General features: G+C 37.8%; 1 protein-coding gene across 8 annotated transcripts in view; it reads left to right on the plus strand.

Moving 5' to 3' along the window:
- The window catches only part of LOC105480053 (nebulette), a 379,519-nt gene that overhangs the window by 355,499 nt on the left and 6,257 nt on the right, over positions 1-17,763 (plus strand). For all 8 annotated transcript variants that reach the window (XM_011738505.2, XM_071070414.1, XM_024792279.2 and 5 more), the window contains one exon: positions 16,687-16,793. In XM_011738505.2, coding sequence (XP_011736807.1) covers positions 16,687-16,793 — 107 coding nt within the window. The remainder of the gene's footprint in view (positions 1-16,686; positions 16,794-17,763) is intronic.

The raw sequence follows: 17,763 nt of genomic DNA on the forward strand, positions 1-17,763 counted from the left end.
GTTTCCATGATTTCTCAGTGGCTTTGAAATTTAGGGTCCCCTTTGAAATGTGTGCTCTGCTGGGCTCTGGTGAGAAGGTGCTGATTGACTCTATAAAAAGTGGAGCGATGAAAATTGTTAGTGCTTTTAACAGTAACAGTCCATCATATGCATTTGTTTAAATTCTATCCTAGAAATTGAAAAGAATTTTATAACAATACTAGTTAGGGGTAAGATGAAGAAAGGAAATGTTTATAAATATTTAGAAATGCTATTTTTCTTCTGGATGTTGTTGATTCTTTTGAATTTATTTTATTTACTTTTAAAAACAAAATGTAGTTAAAATATTTTGGTTCAAGATCATCTTCCCAATACCACTGCTATAAGGGACTATTTTAAGGATTGATTTTTCTTTTTTAATGTTTCAATGGATAAATAATATTGTACATATGCTTGAAGTTCCAAGGAATGTTTTGATATATACACCATATAGTAATCAGAATGTGGTAATTAGCATATTCATCATCTTGAACATTTATCATTTCTTTGTATTGGGAACATTAAACATCCTTCTTCTAGCTATTTGAAACTACATAATATATTCTTGTTAACTGTAGTCATCCTACAGTGCTATAGAACACTAGAATTTATTCCTCCTGTCTAGCTGTAATTTACATGATAAAATGTGTTATGTCCCAGAAAAATGTCCTTTAATATTTGGTTGTCTCCCTGCGGTCGGAGTGGGGTGTGTGGCAGTGGTGTCCTGTGGTGGCCGGAACCCTGAACTGGAGGACGAGACATTGGACTTAAGTCCCAATGCTCTCACGACTCGGTCTGGGTTATCAAAGAGGTCATTTAACCTTATTAGGCTTAAATTTTGCATCTGTGGTAAGAATGGCGCAGAACAAGAAGCAGATATTTTATATTTCCTCAGCTAAGTGGCCTAAATAAACTTTTTTTCTTTCTCTTCTTTCTATGTGTAAGATTGTGTTTATGTTCTGAAAGGGGTCTGTTTTACTTTATGAATTAAGTAGTTGGGCAGTTATGAGAGTCACAGGTTTTGTTCCTTCTTTCGAGTTAGAGGAAGTTCTGATTGTTAGGACAAACGGTTGAACAATCAACTCATTTCGTTAAGGCAAAAGTACAAGGTTTTCACCATTCACATTTGGTTTTCTTGGGCATTAATATGTGAGCCTTCTCCTTTCAGTTTTTGTCATCATTTTGGTTATCTGTTTCCCGTGGTATTTTCCCATCTTACTTTGTTCAGTATTTTCTTTTCTTATATGATTATTTTGGACTTTCTTTACTTTTCAGTCTACTTCCCGATGTATTACGTTACCAAAGCTTTTTCATTTTACATCTCTACTGTGTTACTTTGATTTAAGAACAGAGGTTTTTATTTAACCTTTACCCAATTTTGTTTTGATTCATGAATAGTATTACTTGAAATTATCTTCACTGCCTTTTGGTATTAGATTCGCTTAACTTATATTTTATTTGACACACAGCTCCTTTAGTGGAAAGGATCCTGATGATTTCAGCTTATTTCACTGGGAGGTTTCCTTTGATCTTTGTGTTTGCCTCTATTTCATTGCCTGCAGTGTGTATCTGCTTTCCGGTATTACTTTGTGTTTCTTTGGTTTTCCTTGACTTGCAGTTTTCTGGTATCGCAAATACTGGCGTGTGCTTGCAATGTCACCTGGTGTTTACCTGCCTCGATTTGAACTTGTGTTCAGTTTTGCTTCAGGTATGCTATGTGTTTCTGTTTTCCTCCGGAAAACATAAAAGGATATGGAAGTGTGATGGGGAATAAAAAACAGATGCACTTTTCAAAATAGACATTTTCAGCTTTCTAACCTCATGACCTTTCCCATTTTGCTGTGAGAGAATCCTGTGGGGATACCCTAGTCCTGCCTTAACTGACTGAAAGTGAGTTTCGAATTTTGTGGCAGTTTAACCCACCCTCGCCAGGCTGTACTTCCAGCATTTCATCCCATGTAATATGTATTCAAGAGCTGCAAGAGATGCCTCAGTACATTCTGGAACTCTCAGTTTATTGTCCATAGCATTTTCAAGAGGGCAGTGCACCAATTGTGCAGCCAATTGCCCTGGTGTTTTACTGGTACCCATGACCCCATCTGCTCAGTCACCAAACATTTATCTTGTATCTCGTATGTATGAGATACTGGGAACACAAAAATACAATAAACAGTTACTGTTTTCAGAGAACTCACATTCTGGTGGGTGAACCAGTTGCGTAAAACCATTGCGCTCAGGAAAACATTGTGGAGTATTGCATAGGGTTAGAAATAGCCAAGTAAAGGCCAGGCATGGTAACTTATGCCTGTAATTCCAGCACTTTGGGAGGCTAAGACAAGCAGGTTACTTGAGGTCAGGAGTTCGAGACTAGCCTGGCCAACATGGCAAAAACCCTTCTCTACTAAAAATACAAAAATTACCTGGTTGTCATGGCAAGCACCTGTAATCACAGCTACTCAGGAGGCTAAGACATGAGAATTGCTTGAACCCAGGAGGTGGAGGTTGCACTGAGCTGAGATCACACCACTGCACTCCAACCTGGGTGACAGAGTAAGACCCTGTCTCAAAAATAAATAAATAAATAAATAAATAAATAAATAAATAAAATAAAAAGAGAGAGAGAGAGAGAGAGAGAGAGAGAGAGATAGCCAAGTAGAGAAATGGGAAAGGAATGTTCTAGGCAGGAAAAGGGCAGATGAGAGAGAGCATAGCGCATTGGGAACTTGGTATGGTTCAGCATATCTTGAGGCTGTGTGTGTAGATGGGCTGAAGAAGTCTGGAACTAGAGTGTGGGCAGTGCTGAACCCCAATCTCTGCAGAGGTAGGGCTCAAGGGAACATGGTCCCAGCACACTTTCCTTGGATTTTATCCTGTAGGAGACTTAAACGCTATTTAGCGGACCAATGACCTAGACTTGGAGTTGAGCGGAGTCTCTTCCGTGGAGGTTTAATCCATTCATGGAGCTTTTCTAAGAATCTGGTCTGCGTTGTTTAGATTTTCACCAAGAAATGGACTCCTCAGGCATCAAGAGACCTTCCCAGTGGTTTGCTAGAGGGGCTAATGATGTAGAAATAGTATGGGTAGATTTTTTTTTTCAAATATCGCAACCTCTCTTATTGTGAGCATTTGTTGTTTATGCAGAAGAGCAGAAACACTGAAATTAGATAACCAGAAAAACCTACTAGAAAATACACTCCTAGAAAAGGAAACTTTAGCACACTGTTGGTGGGAATGTAGATTGGTAGACCCATTATAAAACAGTATGGAAGTTCCTAAAGAAATTAAAAATAGAACTACCATGCAACTCAGCAGTTCTTCTTCTGGGTATACACCCAACCCAAAGTAGATGAAATCACCACCTTGTAAATATATCTGTACTCTCATGTTCATTGCATCTTTATCATAATAGCCAAGATATGAAAACAACTTAAATGCCCATCAAAGGATGAATGGGTAAAGAAAATGTGGTAATGATACACATACAATGGAATATTGTTTAGCCTTTAAAAAGGAGACCCCGCCGTTTGCCATAATATGGGTGGACCTAGAGGACATTATACTAAGTGAAATAAACCAGACATAGAAAGAAAAATATTGCATGATCCCACTTATATGTGGAATCTGAAAAAGAAAGGTCAAATTTACAGAGATAGAAGATAAAACAATGGTTACAATGGGGTTGGGGGGGTGGGGAGATGTAACTCGAGTGATACAAAGTAGCAGATATGTAAGATAAACACATCTAGAGATGTAACATATAGCATGGGGACTGTAGTTAATAAAATTGAATTAGAGATTTTTGTTAAATAAGTAGATTGTAGCTGCCCTTGTCTCTGTCACACAAACACACGCAACTGTGTCAGATGGTAGGTATGATAATTTGCATCACTATAGTAACCATTTTACCACCTACTATGTATCCCATAACATCATGTTGTAAACTTCAAATATTCATGAGATTTATTTAAGAAAAAGAAAATACACTCCTGATTTAGAACTATGTATCTTCATTTAAAATAAACTCGCTAGTGTTTCTATTTTAGCCACTGCTTCAGTTTTCTGACTACTGATTGGTCACCCTTCAAGATCACTCCCCAGTCCAACTCCTTGCTAGCCTGACTTCTGTAAAGAATGTGCAGTCAGCAAGAGAATTTCAAAATTTCAGTTGTACTTCCCAACTATCTTTGAGTGTTATTTCCAAACTGAATTTGAGAAGTTGGTTTAAATTTGTCCCAAAAATGCTCTTGTGTTTAAATTTGTCCCCTTTGAAATGTGTGCTCTGCTGGGCTCTAGTGAGAAGGTGCTGTCTTCATTTAAGTTTAGGAAGATATGAAGAGTTGATGATTGAAATACTAAATGTCTGTGATGAACCAGACACGGTGGCTCGAGCCTGCAATCCCAGCACTTTGGGAAGCCGAGGTGGGTGGATCACTAGAGGCCAGGAATACAAGACCAGCCTGGCCAACATGGTGAGACCTGGTCTCTCCTAAAAATACAAAATTAGCTGAGTGTGGTGGCACGCACCTGTGGTCTCCACTACTTAGGACGCTGAGGCAGGGGAATCACTTGAACCCAGGAGGTGGAAGTTGCAGTAAGCCAAGATTGTGCCACGGCACTCCAACCTGGGTGACGGAGCAAGAATCTGCCTTAAAAATAAATAAATTTCTGCAATGAATCTAATCATTAGAAAAATGAATTATTTCTTTATAATGTGAACTCCAATTTGTAGGCTATCACATGATTATATTTTACCATCTAGTCTGTACATCTAGCCTGTGAAAAAACAGACATTATACATTGTTAGCAAGTATTCGTTCATTCTATTACTTCCCTTAGAAAAAGTTTTGGGCTCCTGATTGAATTTGAAGCCCTTAGAGAAACTTGTATTCCTAGTCTGAATAGAAATGGAATGAAAGAAATGTCATACGTTTTCTCTTCTGAGTGTGAAGTTGGGGAAAGGATCAAATACTAATGAATAGCACTTGTTCTAGAATGCACACGTGTCTTTCATCAATTTGCCAAGATTCAGTCAAAGGGTTCCGTATGTGGGTGAAGGAGAAACATCTGATACTTAAAGTGGAAACAATAAAACATTAAAAATATATTTCCTGTGAGACTGAGTTGATTTGGAGAAAGAGAAGTTTTGATCATCAGGAAGGATATAAATGTGGCTCTAGCATGTGTGTCAAATGAGAAAACTTTTTGGGAAGAGCTTCATAAACTGTAAAGTGACATGCATGTAAAGGAGAAAATAGATATTCCTGCTTATCGGATGGTTGAACATTAGCAAATGAAATGAAAGTAGTCGTTTTTGGTTTATATAGATTAAAATCAATGTCCAAGTTGGATCATAGACTGAACAGATATTCATACTTACCTGTCTGTCTCATGTGCAAAACAGTAGAGTCATAATGTGATCTCCGCAGTCACAAATTTCCCTGCTTTTCTCCCACTTTCCATTTCAGTCAGGTGCCCCACATGAAGCCCTAGGCATGTAGGTCAGGGAATCGGTTCCCGACTTTAGAGGAACTCTTTAAAATTTCCACGTGCTGGAAAAAATACAGTGGGGAAATAGCGTATGAATTTTCTGCATTTTGCTTGCCCATTATCTGTGGCCCTGGCTCTTGGTCATGTATTTCATGCCCTGTGGCCAGATTTGCTACTTCTTACTGCCTGATCCTTCCTCCTAGTATTTCTGATATGCCCATGATACTTTTTTTTTTTTTTTTTTTTTTTTTTTTTTTTTTGTAATTAGAAACAGGGTTTTGCTCTGTCCTCTAGGCTGGAGTGCAGTGGGACAATCCTAGCTCACTGCACCTCTAACTCCTGAGCTCGAAGGATCTTCCCGCCTCAGCCTCTGCAATCACTGGGAGGATAGGCATCCTCCATCATGCCTGGCTAGTATTTTTTGTTTTGTTTTGTTTTGTTTTTTGCAGAGATGGGTCTTGCTCTGTTATCCAGACTGGTTTTGAACTCCTGGCCTCAAGTGATTCTCCCATCTCAGTCTTTTGAGTTGCTGGGATTACAGGCATGGAACCACTGTGCCTATATTTTTCATTCTCGTCCTGGATCTTATTCTTGTGCCATACCTCACCCGTGTGTGTTAAACTTGTCTACTGTTCTGTCAAGTTCTTACCTTGCTCCTGTCTAACTATCCCTACAATTGTGTACAGTCAACCTGTTGACCTCCCTACATGGCAGGGAATCTTCATACCTGCCTGTTTGTTCAGACCCACATAGAGAATTTGTGCTCTCTGAGACCCAGACAGTCATTCACACTTACTTTCTTGTGTTTCTGTATCTTCAAATCATGTTGGGGACACATTGAGTCAGTTTTATATATATCTATTTGTTGGAAAATATATATGTGCTCATTCAGCAATTTAATCAGCACCAAGATATGCCTATTTATGATATTTAGTGTGGCTTGTTACTTAGGATGTCTAGTGTAAAACTACATATGAGAACTCCTTATGGATTGATGGTATTGTCTAAGGGTCAGTATTAGAATACACTAGTTCAGGAAAAACCAAAGGCAATGCCATTTTAAGTCTTTAAAAAAATGTTACATGCATTGATCCAATAAGTATTTCCAGAATATCCTCTGCAGTGGAATAATGACAATTTCTTTCATTGTATTTGAGTAATGAATCTTCATATTAAATATTGATTTATACAACATGGGCAGTAGTATTCACTGAGGAAAATTGCGATTTGCTGTGAGCTGACTCTTCAGTCATGGCATGATTTGCATCTACAAGCTAGTCTTAGGGACAGGGATACATAAGTGGAAATAGCATCTCTGTCTACCTGCCAGTTGTATGCTCTGAATTGCTTTCATCTTATCAAAGAACTGCCCAAAGTCATGGAGTTCTTGTCAGGAAGCTACATATGTGTCTGCACTGTACATTCCTTTCTTTTCTTTTTGTCTTGTTTTGGGGGATGGCTCACACGTGTTCATGTGCACACAAACATGTACCATATGGATTTTGTGCCATGAGAATAATTATTAAAGACTCTATAATTTGGGGAAGAAATTATTGTCTTTTCTCTCCCTGACAATTCTGCTTATATTTGTGGTTTGAATTATAGTTACAACTTGGAGAGTTTATCCTAAGAGAGCTAAAATGAGAAACAAATCTGAGGGAACAAAATGGAAGTTGCAATTCAAATCTAAATGTAGGAGTAAATGGGCTAGATTATTCTGAAGTAAAATAGCAGAAATTCTAAAATCTAAAGCTATCTAGTTGTATTTAAACCATATTATGGTTTAGCTCAGTTCTGTTGGAACATTTGCAGAGTAATTTTTTTCTAGAGAAAAAGCAGTTGGCTTCAAAATGTACTGATTTTCTTGATTTTTGAGGCTAATCAAGTTTAACTGGTGGATAATTACAAATACAACTAATGTTGTGTGTTTTTTCAATATGTAGGAACTGCAGATTCCCCAAAATAATATTTTAGAGAAGTTCTTCTTTTTTTTTTTTTTTTTTCTTTTTTGAGACTGAGTTTCACTCTTGTCGCCCAGGCTGGAGTGCAATGGTGCTATCTCAGCTCACTGCAACCTCTGCCTCCTGGGTTCCAGCGATTCTCCTCAGCCTCCTGAGTAACTGGGATAACAGGCGCCCACCACTATGCCCCACTAATTTTTGTATTTTAGTAGAGGTGGGATTTCACTATGTTGACCAGGCTGGTCTCGAACTCCTGACCTTAACTGATCCGCCTGCCCCAGCCTCCCAAAGTGCTGGGATTACAGGCATGAGCCACCACACCCAGCCTAGAAGTTCTTATTTGAGACAACTAAGTCAAATATATCAATGAAATGCTGAAATGTAATGTCTGCATGTGTAGTTTAAAAAGTACAAAGTACATATGTTTCCTTTTGCAGTTAACAGGCAATAAAGAATCTTTAATCCATTAATATTTTATTTAAGGAATATTATAAACCTGGTTGTTTATATTTAGGGAAGAAAATGGTTAAAGATCTCTTGGAATTAATTGTATTTTCAACTAAATCTTTCATATGTCGATGGCAGCATTGCTTATTCTAATAGTGATGGTGGGAGGTCTTTTTCAGGCGGCGTTGTACACAATGACTTTGAAGATTGTTAGGTGCCATCATTATGAGGCTATTGTTACTCAGTGGGAATGTGGTTGAAGTCACATTAGGAGATGTGATATTGAACATAGGCTTGAAATTTATCATGCAAGATAAGGCGACTAAATAATTGCCCTTGGATAAAATAGGTTGGTATCGGCAATGGGAAAAAGAAACAAAAATTAAACAGGCACACACACACACACACACACAATGCACACGCACACACTCTGTCTCCCCAGAGACCTGTCAGATGCTAAAATGACTCTTACAATAAATCTAAAAGTCATTGCTTCGGAAATGATGCTACTTTATTTGAGCTTGCTTTTCCAAAAGTAGATGAATTGCTGTCTCTATAATTTCTTCCAGAGATGTTTTAGCATACTTCATCAACCACAAACACACAAACTTCTAGTTGGATGTTTACCACATGTATGCACACAAATTAGTGACTATTATAGAGTAACCTCTATGAGCCTAACAAGCCTGGCTGGCACATATCCCGTGCATTTAGATTCATTTTTCTTTACCTTTCCCTCTTTCTCACTTCTACTGCCCCAACGGGGAAGGGTTGACTGCCTCCTTTTCAAATTTCAGATCCAGTCTTACTCCTAGAAGCTTCTCTGCTCACCATACCATAGTGTGCTTACACATTTCTGAATTCGCAGTGGTTATTTTGAAAGGAATTTCACACTGTTTTGTCATTTCTTCTGTAATAATTTGGGTTTAGTATAGTCAAGAGTTTGGGTTCTGAAGTCAGATTTTTGGCATTAAATTCTGGCTCCCCCTTGTTTCTGATATTTGACCAAGTTACTTAATCTGCTAACCTTCAGCTCCTTCGTTGGTGAAAAGAAGATTGTGGTGGCGATTACGCCAACTAAAACATGCAACATGCTAAGCGCAGGGCTGGAACATTGTAAGGAAGCAAACTGAACATCCCAAATTGCCCAAAACTAAGGATGTCCTGAAAAGCAGATTTAAGAGCTAAACTAGTAAAATCTTGAGCTAATGGGGTTGTAAGCACTTAACTTATATTATCAAATTTTTATTGTATGCAGATTCCGTATTCCTGGGGAAGTAGAGTCTTATGTTACCTCTTTCCCCCACTAACTTTCACAGGGGTACACACCTGAGTGCTTAAATACTTTTATGTAGGTTGCATTTTCTTATAAAGATTTACAGGTTGCACAATATGAATGTACTTAATGTCAAACAACTGTACAGTTAACAATGATTAAAATGATACATTTATGGTATGTATATTTCACCACAATAAATAGATTTGCAATCTTAAAGTAATAATGGCGATAATTGTTTTATTACTATAAGTAGTATTTATTTCTGTAGTATGGTCAGCAGTAAGCAGGATATAGTATATACTAAGAATAGGTTATATTATAGGAATAGAAATAAAATTTAGCTAAAACTAGAAAATTAAAACAAAGATAATATGAGAGTCTAGAAGAAGAGAATTGATTATTAGGATCCTAGCATTGGCTTGACAGAGAATTTTTGATTTTGCAAAGATGTTTTAGGCTGCACACTTCCTCTTTCCTCTCAGCTGATGACCATTAAGTCCTGCTCTGCTCCGCCCCAAAGAAATGGGGTCCACTCCCCCTTGCTGCCATGTGGCACTGGCTTTCCCAGTAATGTTGCATGCTAACCTCCAAATTATTCTACAATGAGCTTTTTCTTGACTTAGATTTCTTCCTGCAGTCCCAGGCTGTTTCCTGAGGCCCAGGTTCAAACATTTGCCTCCACAGATATTGGAAACAAGGCACTGGGGGAAAAGAGGGAATTGGGGAATCGTGTGTTTAAAATAGAGCCACATATGCCCCTAAATTCCTGTCAAATGGGGGCGAATGAAGCCAGCCAGTTCAGTAGGTCTGCATTGTGGCTGCTCATTTGAAAAAAATAAGGCACCAGCCAGGCATAGTGGCTCATGCCTGTAATCCCAGCATTTTGGGAGGCCAAGGTGGATTGATGACTTGAGCCCAGGAGTTTGAGAACAGTCTGGGCAATGTGGAAAAACCCCATCTCTACGAAAAACACAGAAACACTAGCTGGGTGTGGTAGCATGCGCCCGTAGTCTCAGCGACTTGGGAGGCTGTGGTGGGAGGATCACTTGAGCCTGGGAGATGGAGGCTGCAGTGAGCTGAGATGGCATCTCCAGCCTGGGTGACAGAGCCAGATCCTGTGTTGAAAAAAAGAAAAATAAGACACTATTATGCAATTTCCTTTACTGCCACCCTAGAGTCTGATTTATTGTAGTTGGTGTGGGGGACCTGAGCGTAGTACATTTGAAAAGATCCCAGGCGATTTTCATATGCAGTCAGAGTTGAAAACACTGCAAGTAACTGATTCTTCCTCTGTCCTCAGTCCTTAATCTCCTGTCCTTCCTTTCCAGGGTTTGTTGCTCCTGCTGAAACTGAAGATTTAGTATATAAGACAGTAATGATTGTTTTTATTTTTAAATGATTCCCAAAGCTTGAGCTTGATTGTTTTGTATCACGACGATTAGGCATGTCTTTAAAACTTGGTGGTTTTAACTCAATTATAGAACACTTCATTTTTATATTGAAGTCTGTGTATTCTTAGTTTATTACGCAGTAAGCCTGTTTCTTAGGCAGTTCCCTATTCAGAGCTTATAATTAAGAATCTGCAAACTAAAGTCTAGAGGCAATCTGGCTTGCTTCTGTATCCTGCAGGGAAGGAAAAGGGGTTTCTGTAGTGCTAAGAATCCTTTCAGATTACAAAACAGCATCTTGTTTCTAGATTATGTATAAGCTTTGTGGATTTAGCTCCCGCTTATGGCTTGTGATCAAATGTGAATAGGACTTGAGGCATTGACATGAAACTCTCAGTGACACGTATAAAAGCAATTTGAGCAGAAAGGTCCACACCATGGCCCTATGTTATAACCAAGCAGCACAGCCACCTTACTCATGGACTAGACAGGATTTTTTTTTTTTTTTTGAGACGAAATTATTTTGCTCTTGTCACCCAGGCTGGAGTGAAATGGCACGATCTCAGCTCCCTGCAACCTCCTCTTCCCAGGTGCAAGCAATTCTCCTGCCTTAGCCTCCTGAGTAGCTGGGATTACAGGTGCCCACCACCACACCTTTTGTATTTTTAGTAGACATGGGATTTCACCATGTTGGCCAGGCTGGTCTCAAACTCCTGAGCTGAAGCAATCTACCTGCCTCGGTCTCCCAAAGTGCTGGGATTATAGGCATGAGCTACCGTGCCCGGCCAGGACTAGACAGGATTTAACTAGGCTCTAGTTCATTATTTAATACTTTTTTCATAACTAGCAGATATTCATACTTTCTCTTTTAGCAATTCCTCTCTGATTGTCTCAATAGGGGTTCTTTGTCCTAAAAAGAAAAACAAAACCTCATTAAGTTCTTTGACGTGCATTAGCTGATAAAACAGTAGTCAAGTATTAGAAAATATGACAATAATTGCATTGTATCCTAGACTCTTTATTGGGAAATTTCTGAATGGTGATTTTCTCCCTTTTTCTGGGTTTTTTCAAAAAGTAAGCCCATAAAAAAAAACTCAGATTATTTTCTCTTTTCACATTATATCTGTAGTTAGTCCATAAAGTACTATTTTTTTCCCTCCCTCCCTCCCTCCCTCCCTCCCTCCCTCCCTCCCTCCCTCCCTCCCTCCCTCCCTCCCTCCCTCCCTCCTTCCTTCCTTCCTTCCTTCCTTCCTTCCTTCCTTCCTTCCTTCCTTCCTTCCTTCCTTCCTTCCTTCCTTCCTTCCTTTCTTTCTTTCTTTCTTTCTTTCTTTCTTTCTTTCTTTCTTTCTTTCTTTTCTTTTCTTTCTTTCTCTTTCTTTCTTTGTATTCAGAATTTGGCCATCGACTGTATCTCTATAGTCATTGAGGGGCCTTCAAAACCTTCCCCTTATCTTTGATGACTTGAAACCTTAACTGTGGCTTCACTACACAAATAATTTTTCTGCTGCCTTCCTGTTCAGTCTCTCAGCCTCTGTTGTTTTTTGTTCTGTAAAGTGGGAATGGTATCTGTTTTAGATAGTTGTCGCAGTAATTAAATGATGACATACAAAGCACCATGCACACCAAGGACACTTAATCATATTCTCTTCTTTCACGCACTCTGCGTACATCCCCCACAGTGAACTTCCTTTTGAGTACTCTTCAACCTTTATTGTGGGTACATTTCTTCCTTTCATTTCCTCTAATCTTTGTGTATTTACATATATGTCCTCTTTTTTCCAGTTTTAGATTTGGTAAGCCTCTTAAAATGTTCTTAGCAGGGTGCAGTGGCTCACACCCGTAATCCCAGTGCTTTGGGAGTCTGAGACAAGAGGATTGCTTGAGACTGGGAATTTGAGACCAGGTTGGGCAATGTAGCAAGATCCTGTCTGTAGGAAAAAAAAAAAAGAATTGGTTGGGCATAGTGGCGTATGTCCAGCTACTTGGGAGGCTGAGGCAGGAGGATCACTTGAGTCCAGGAGTTTGAGGCTGAAGTGAGCTGTGATCACACCACTGCTCTACAGCCTGGGTGACAGAGTGAAACCCCATCTCAAAAAACAAAACAAAACAAAAAAACTTTTCTTCCTCCCTTTCCATCTGCTCCTTTATGATCTTCACATGCATTCACTTCTTTATCTTGGTTTTATCTCTTTCCATTTTAATAATAAACATTAAACAGAAAATGTTAGTGTAGGCTATCTGTGGAAGTACTTTATTGTACAGTAGAAGAGATATTTTGATATTATAAATATTGTAGAATATTCCAAATAGAGCCTGAAATGCTAAGAGCTTCAGTCAGCTTCTAGATCTTTGGTCAATAAATCTTACCAATGTGAAATGAAAGTTGAGTCACACTTGTGTGTATTTTCATTGACTTAGTATAACTAAAACTATTATTTGTGGCCTTAATGTTGTTGAAATAAAACAACCTGTCAAACTCAAACTCCTTGGTTAGAAAAGCCATTGTCCCCCATCTGTAGCAATGCTAATGGTACCTGATTACTAGTTTAATAAACAGGGCACTATGCTTTTACTCTTAGGTTAAAAAGCCCTTGTTTGTTGCCAAATTAACTTAACATCTTGTTTTTTAAAAAATCCTTTGATTCCATGTGTTCATGGAAGAAATCTCATACATGGAATATCTATCTTTCAACCAAATTCTCAATGAACCCAATGTAAAGCCATTGCTTTAGATTTCCTTTTCCTTGTTTCACCTAAGTTTCAAAAAAAGGCATTCATGTAGCGTAACAATAGAAAAGCAGTGTTTATGCAAAGTCTTCTTAAATTGCCATTTGCTTTTACTAAGTTGGTTTCTTTAGGCTTTCAATTATGTTTGTCTGTTTTTTTGTTTTTTGTTTTTTTTTTGGAGACAGAGTTTCACTCTGTTGCCCAGGCTGGAGTGCATGCAGTGGCATGATCTCAGTTCGTTGCAACCTCCTCCTCCCGGGTTCAAGTGCTTCTCCTGCCTCAGCCTCCTGAGTAGCTGGAATTAGAGGCGCACGCCACCATGCCCAGCTTATTTTTTGTGTTTTTAGTAGAGCTGGGGTTTCACCATGTTGGCCAGGCTGGTCTCAAATTCCTGACCTCCTGTGATCTGCCTGCCTCAGCCTGCCAAAGTGCTGGGATTACAGACGTAAGCCATCAGTTATGGTTTTTTATAACCCCTGTAGGAGTTCCCTAAAAACTCTTTTATTGTTCCAAGTATAAGGTAGATAAGTAGGTTTTATAATATCAAAGAAACTTTTTAATAAGTAATTCAGCTAGAGGGCAAATGAGAATAATCAATAAAGGCATGAAGATAAACTGCAAGGGCTAGATATATGGTTATATTTACTCGAAAGTTTCTCATTCTAAACTGTCTTCCTTGCTCTCTCCAACATATACACATTTAGGACTAATACATTACTTTCTTTTCTTGCTATATTTGACAGTAGCACAGGTTCCCTTTGAAAGTCAGATATAAGTAAGGAGTAGGCATAAATATACCTTTTGTGTGTGTGTGTGTGTATATATATATATATAAAGCCATCTTGAGATAAGGTCGCTCTCTGTCACCCAGGCTGGAGTGTAGTGGTGAGATCACATGACAGCCTTTACCTCCCAGGTACAAGCAATCCTCCCACCTCAGCCTTCCAAGTAGCTGGGATCACAGGCATGTACCACCACACACAGCTATTTTTTTAATTATTATTGTTATTTTTAGTAGAGATAGAGTCTTGCTATGTTGCTCAGGCTGGTCTCAAACTTCTAGGCTCAAGCAGTCCTCCTGGTTTGGCCTTCCAAAGTGCCGGGATTACAGACGTGAGCCACCGTACCCAGCATACTTATTTTTTGAAAGCCAAAATGAGAGAACATTGTTAAGCACCATTCTTGAATTGTCAGTACTTAACGGGCACTAAGCTGGGACTGCGATGTATAAACGAGGTGAACCTCAATGTATTACAGAGTATGAGGTAACCTATTTTCCCAAGTTTTTCAGTGTCCATTCCTGAAAGTTTTCCCTAAACATTTCAAGATGGCTGTGCTTACCTCTACACATCAAAACTTAAAGTTCGTAGTTAAATGGTATGACAATGAATTCAAATTTAATTTTTATAAATTTACAGAGATGTTTATATTTAATCTTTAAAACTTTACAAATAGATTCAAGTAGTAATTAATGAAGCCGTGAGTTGTTTAAATGGTTAAAAACCAGTGCAAGACTAACAGTCTGGGGTATGCAGCCTGAATAATTTAATTGGAAATAACCCTGAGTAGCCAGTGACATTTTGTTAATTGGGTAAAAAGCCAGGTGCCCAGGCCCATCCGTGCTCCAGGAGAGCAATTGTTTCTGTCACCCCTTTTCTTCCTGGCGTGCCTTGAACATAGCGGATAGTAATAATTATTGTTACCATTTGTGAAGGCTTACTGTGTGCCAGGAAATGCAGTGTGCTCTGTGCACACATTAACTGATCAATATTTGCTGAGAGGAGAGGCAGTGAATGAATAAATGGTCAGTGCTTCCAGATTCTAATACATAGAAAAGCCTCCTTACTCAGCTAATTAAGAGGGCCTGGAGATCTATGGGAATTTCATTCTTTTTTCTTCGTGAGTGGATTTTGACAATATCCTTAATATCTCTTGACATCAAATACTTAAATTTTGTTGATAAAGTTAAAAAGTGTTCTTTTCTGAAGTATTTAATATTTAATCATGTTTTAATGACTATAATATACTATAATTCAAGTGGAGATCTTGGCTATTTCTTTTTGGTCCCCTATCTGGACATAAAGCATAATTTGTAATAACTTTATAAGATAAATTCACTCAAGAACTATTTAAAAAATCCCCTTTCAATCTAATATAATTATCATCTGGAGAACATATTAAATGACTTGTAATTTTCTGATGATTAAACTTATTTAAAGTATTGATGATCTCACTTATCATTAGAGTGAATTTTCTACTTATAAAATATTAATTATTCATAGCACCCAGAATTAAATCTTGTTTCTTTTACTATAAAAACTGTTCTGAATAAATCAACCCATTATAATTACTTTATATACTCAATATGATTAAACAAAAATGGCAAACCATTATGTATTTTATAGCACATATGACATATAAATTTACTAATGTAGCATATAAATTATTCAAAAGACAATGAAGGGCCTGCTATGAAAATACCCTCATTTATAGCTCATGTTTCTGGCCACAGGTAACTTAAATACATTCACAGAGAAACACACAAGCTTATGTCTGCTGATTCTGTGGGATTTTAAAATCTAGTTTCTGTGTTGGCTTCTCTAGAATTTTGAGCTCTTCAAAACATGAACTATGCCTTTTGAATGTCATAATTAGTGGTTTGGAGAGCACAAACTAAAGGAATACTATTTTGATATTTTTTTAATATAGAACAATAATATTTATGAAATTCTTTAAGTGGTTTGTTTTCTCGGGCTTTTGTAACATATTTAGCTGACTGACTTAGTCTTGATAAGTCAGCTGAATATCACTTATTCATAAAACGAAGACGTCGTATATTCTGAGTAAATGTTTCTTTAAAGGGTGTAGACTTTTTACTGACAAACATATGTTGCTAAACATACATTATGTTTGCCATCTTTGTAAAAGTAACATTCAGCTGTATGTCTTGAAATATTGACAGTATCTGTTATATGAGAAATACCCTGTGAAAATGTTTATACTCTGTCATTAAATTCCTTTAAAATTCTTATTTTTCTTTTGGAAAATGCCTAAAAGGATCACATGGTCAAATAAAAACACGATTTCATTAAGGGAGTATGAAAAATTTTTGTTTATGTTTTTAACATAGCATCTGCAATACAGCAACAAGAATGTTTAAAGTATGTTTAACTGCATGCCAAATTATGTTTCCCTAATTACTAAGATTTCTACTAATCTAGAGATCACTTACAACACTGCAACCCAAATTTCACAACACTGAAAAGGCATTTTGTTTCAGAAGCTTCTAGCAGAGCATAACATCACTCTGAGGGCTTGGGATGGGTGTTTCGAGGCTAGCTTTAAGGAATCTTTGTGTGTGTGTATGTTTAACACGCAGCACCTGTTCTTCCCGGAGCCTATCAGCAAAGCCATTCCCAAGGCTATGGCTACATGCACCAGACCAGTGTGTCATCCATGAGATCAATGCAGCATTCACCAAATCTAGTAAGTGTCCCTTTGATATGTTCCTCCTTATCTGGTCTTCCCATTTCACCTCAAGCATGTGAATACATGTGGAATAGAGTTGACTGAACATTGGGTATTTTCATTCAAAGATAAATGATGATGTGTTGCCATTTATACAACTCTTTTGAAGGAAGCAAAAAGCTTACAGAGGTAAACTGTTGAGAAAGGAAGGCAATAATAAGCATTATATAAAACAATAAGGCATCCAAAGAATCTACCAGTACAGTATCCTCGTTGTTGCTTCATGATTGGTACTAGCTGATGATGATCTTTATTCAGGCCTTAGGAGCACAGATATTGATGGTTGTATTTACAAGTTCATCCTAAAATGAACACAAAAGCCTAAATTATGTGGCCAAAATATATCTTCAAATCTCCCATTGGAAATCTTGAAGAACTGGTTCATATATTCAGTGTAAAATTTGGAAGCAGTGTTCAACATTTGCTAGTTATACTTGGCTTCTCATGCGGAAATTTCTTCTACAAGCCCTTGACATAGTCTCTTGGTCTTTGCCTCAACATCTAGAAAACTCTTCTACACTGTCCGGTAACTTGAATTGCTCTAAAATTCTTTGGGTCCCAGCCAGTGTCCTCGGTCTATGAATATACTTGATTTTGAGATTGTCTGATGTTAATGTTAGCTAAATGCTTAGCCTTAAACAAAAACAAATATAGGAAAACTCATTATAATCATAATATAATAAGTACAATTGAGTATGTACCTTAGCATTCAGAACATTTATATGCTCAATTTCTCCCACAGTGATACAGAAACCTATATAGTGAATATATTATGGGTTTTTTCTTTCATTTGTTTTACATATTTTTAAGAGGAAATAAACACTTTTAGCATCTGCTTAAGAAAAGTACATTGCCAGGAGAGATTTGGACTTCTCTGACATATGACGAGTTTTGTTCTCTGAAGAATATGAAATCACATATAATCTAA

The sequence above is a fragment of the Macaca nemestrina genome, chromosome 9, assembly GCF_043159975.1.
Source record: "Macaca nemestrina isolate mMacNem1 chromosome 9, mMacNem.hap1, whole genome shotgun sequence".
Lineage (NCBI taxonomy): Eukaryota > Metazoa > Chordata > Mammalia > Primates > Cercopithecidae > Macaca > Macaca nemestrina.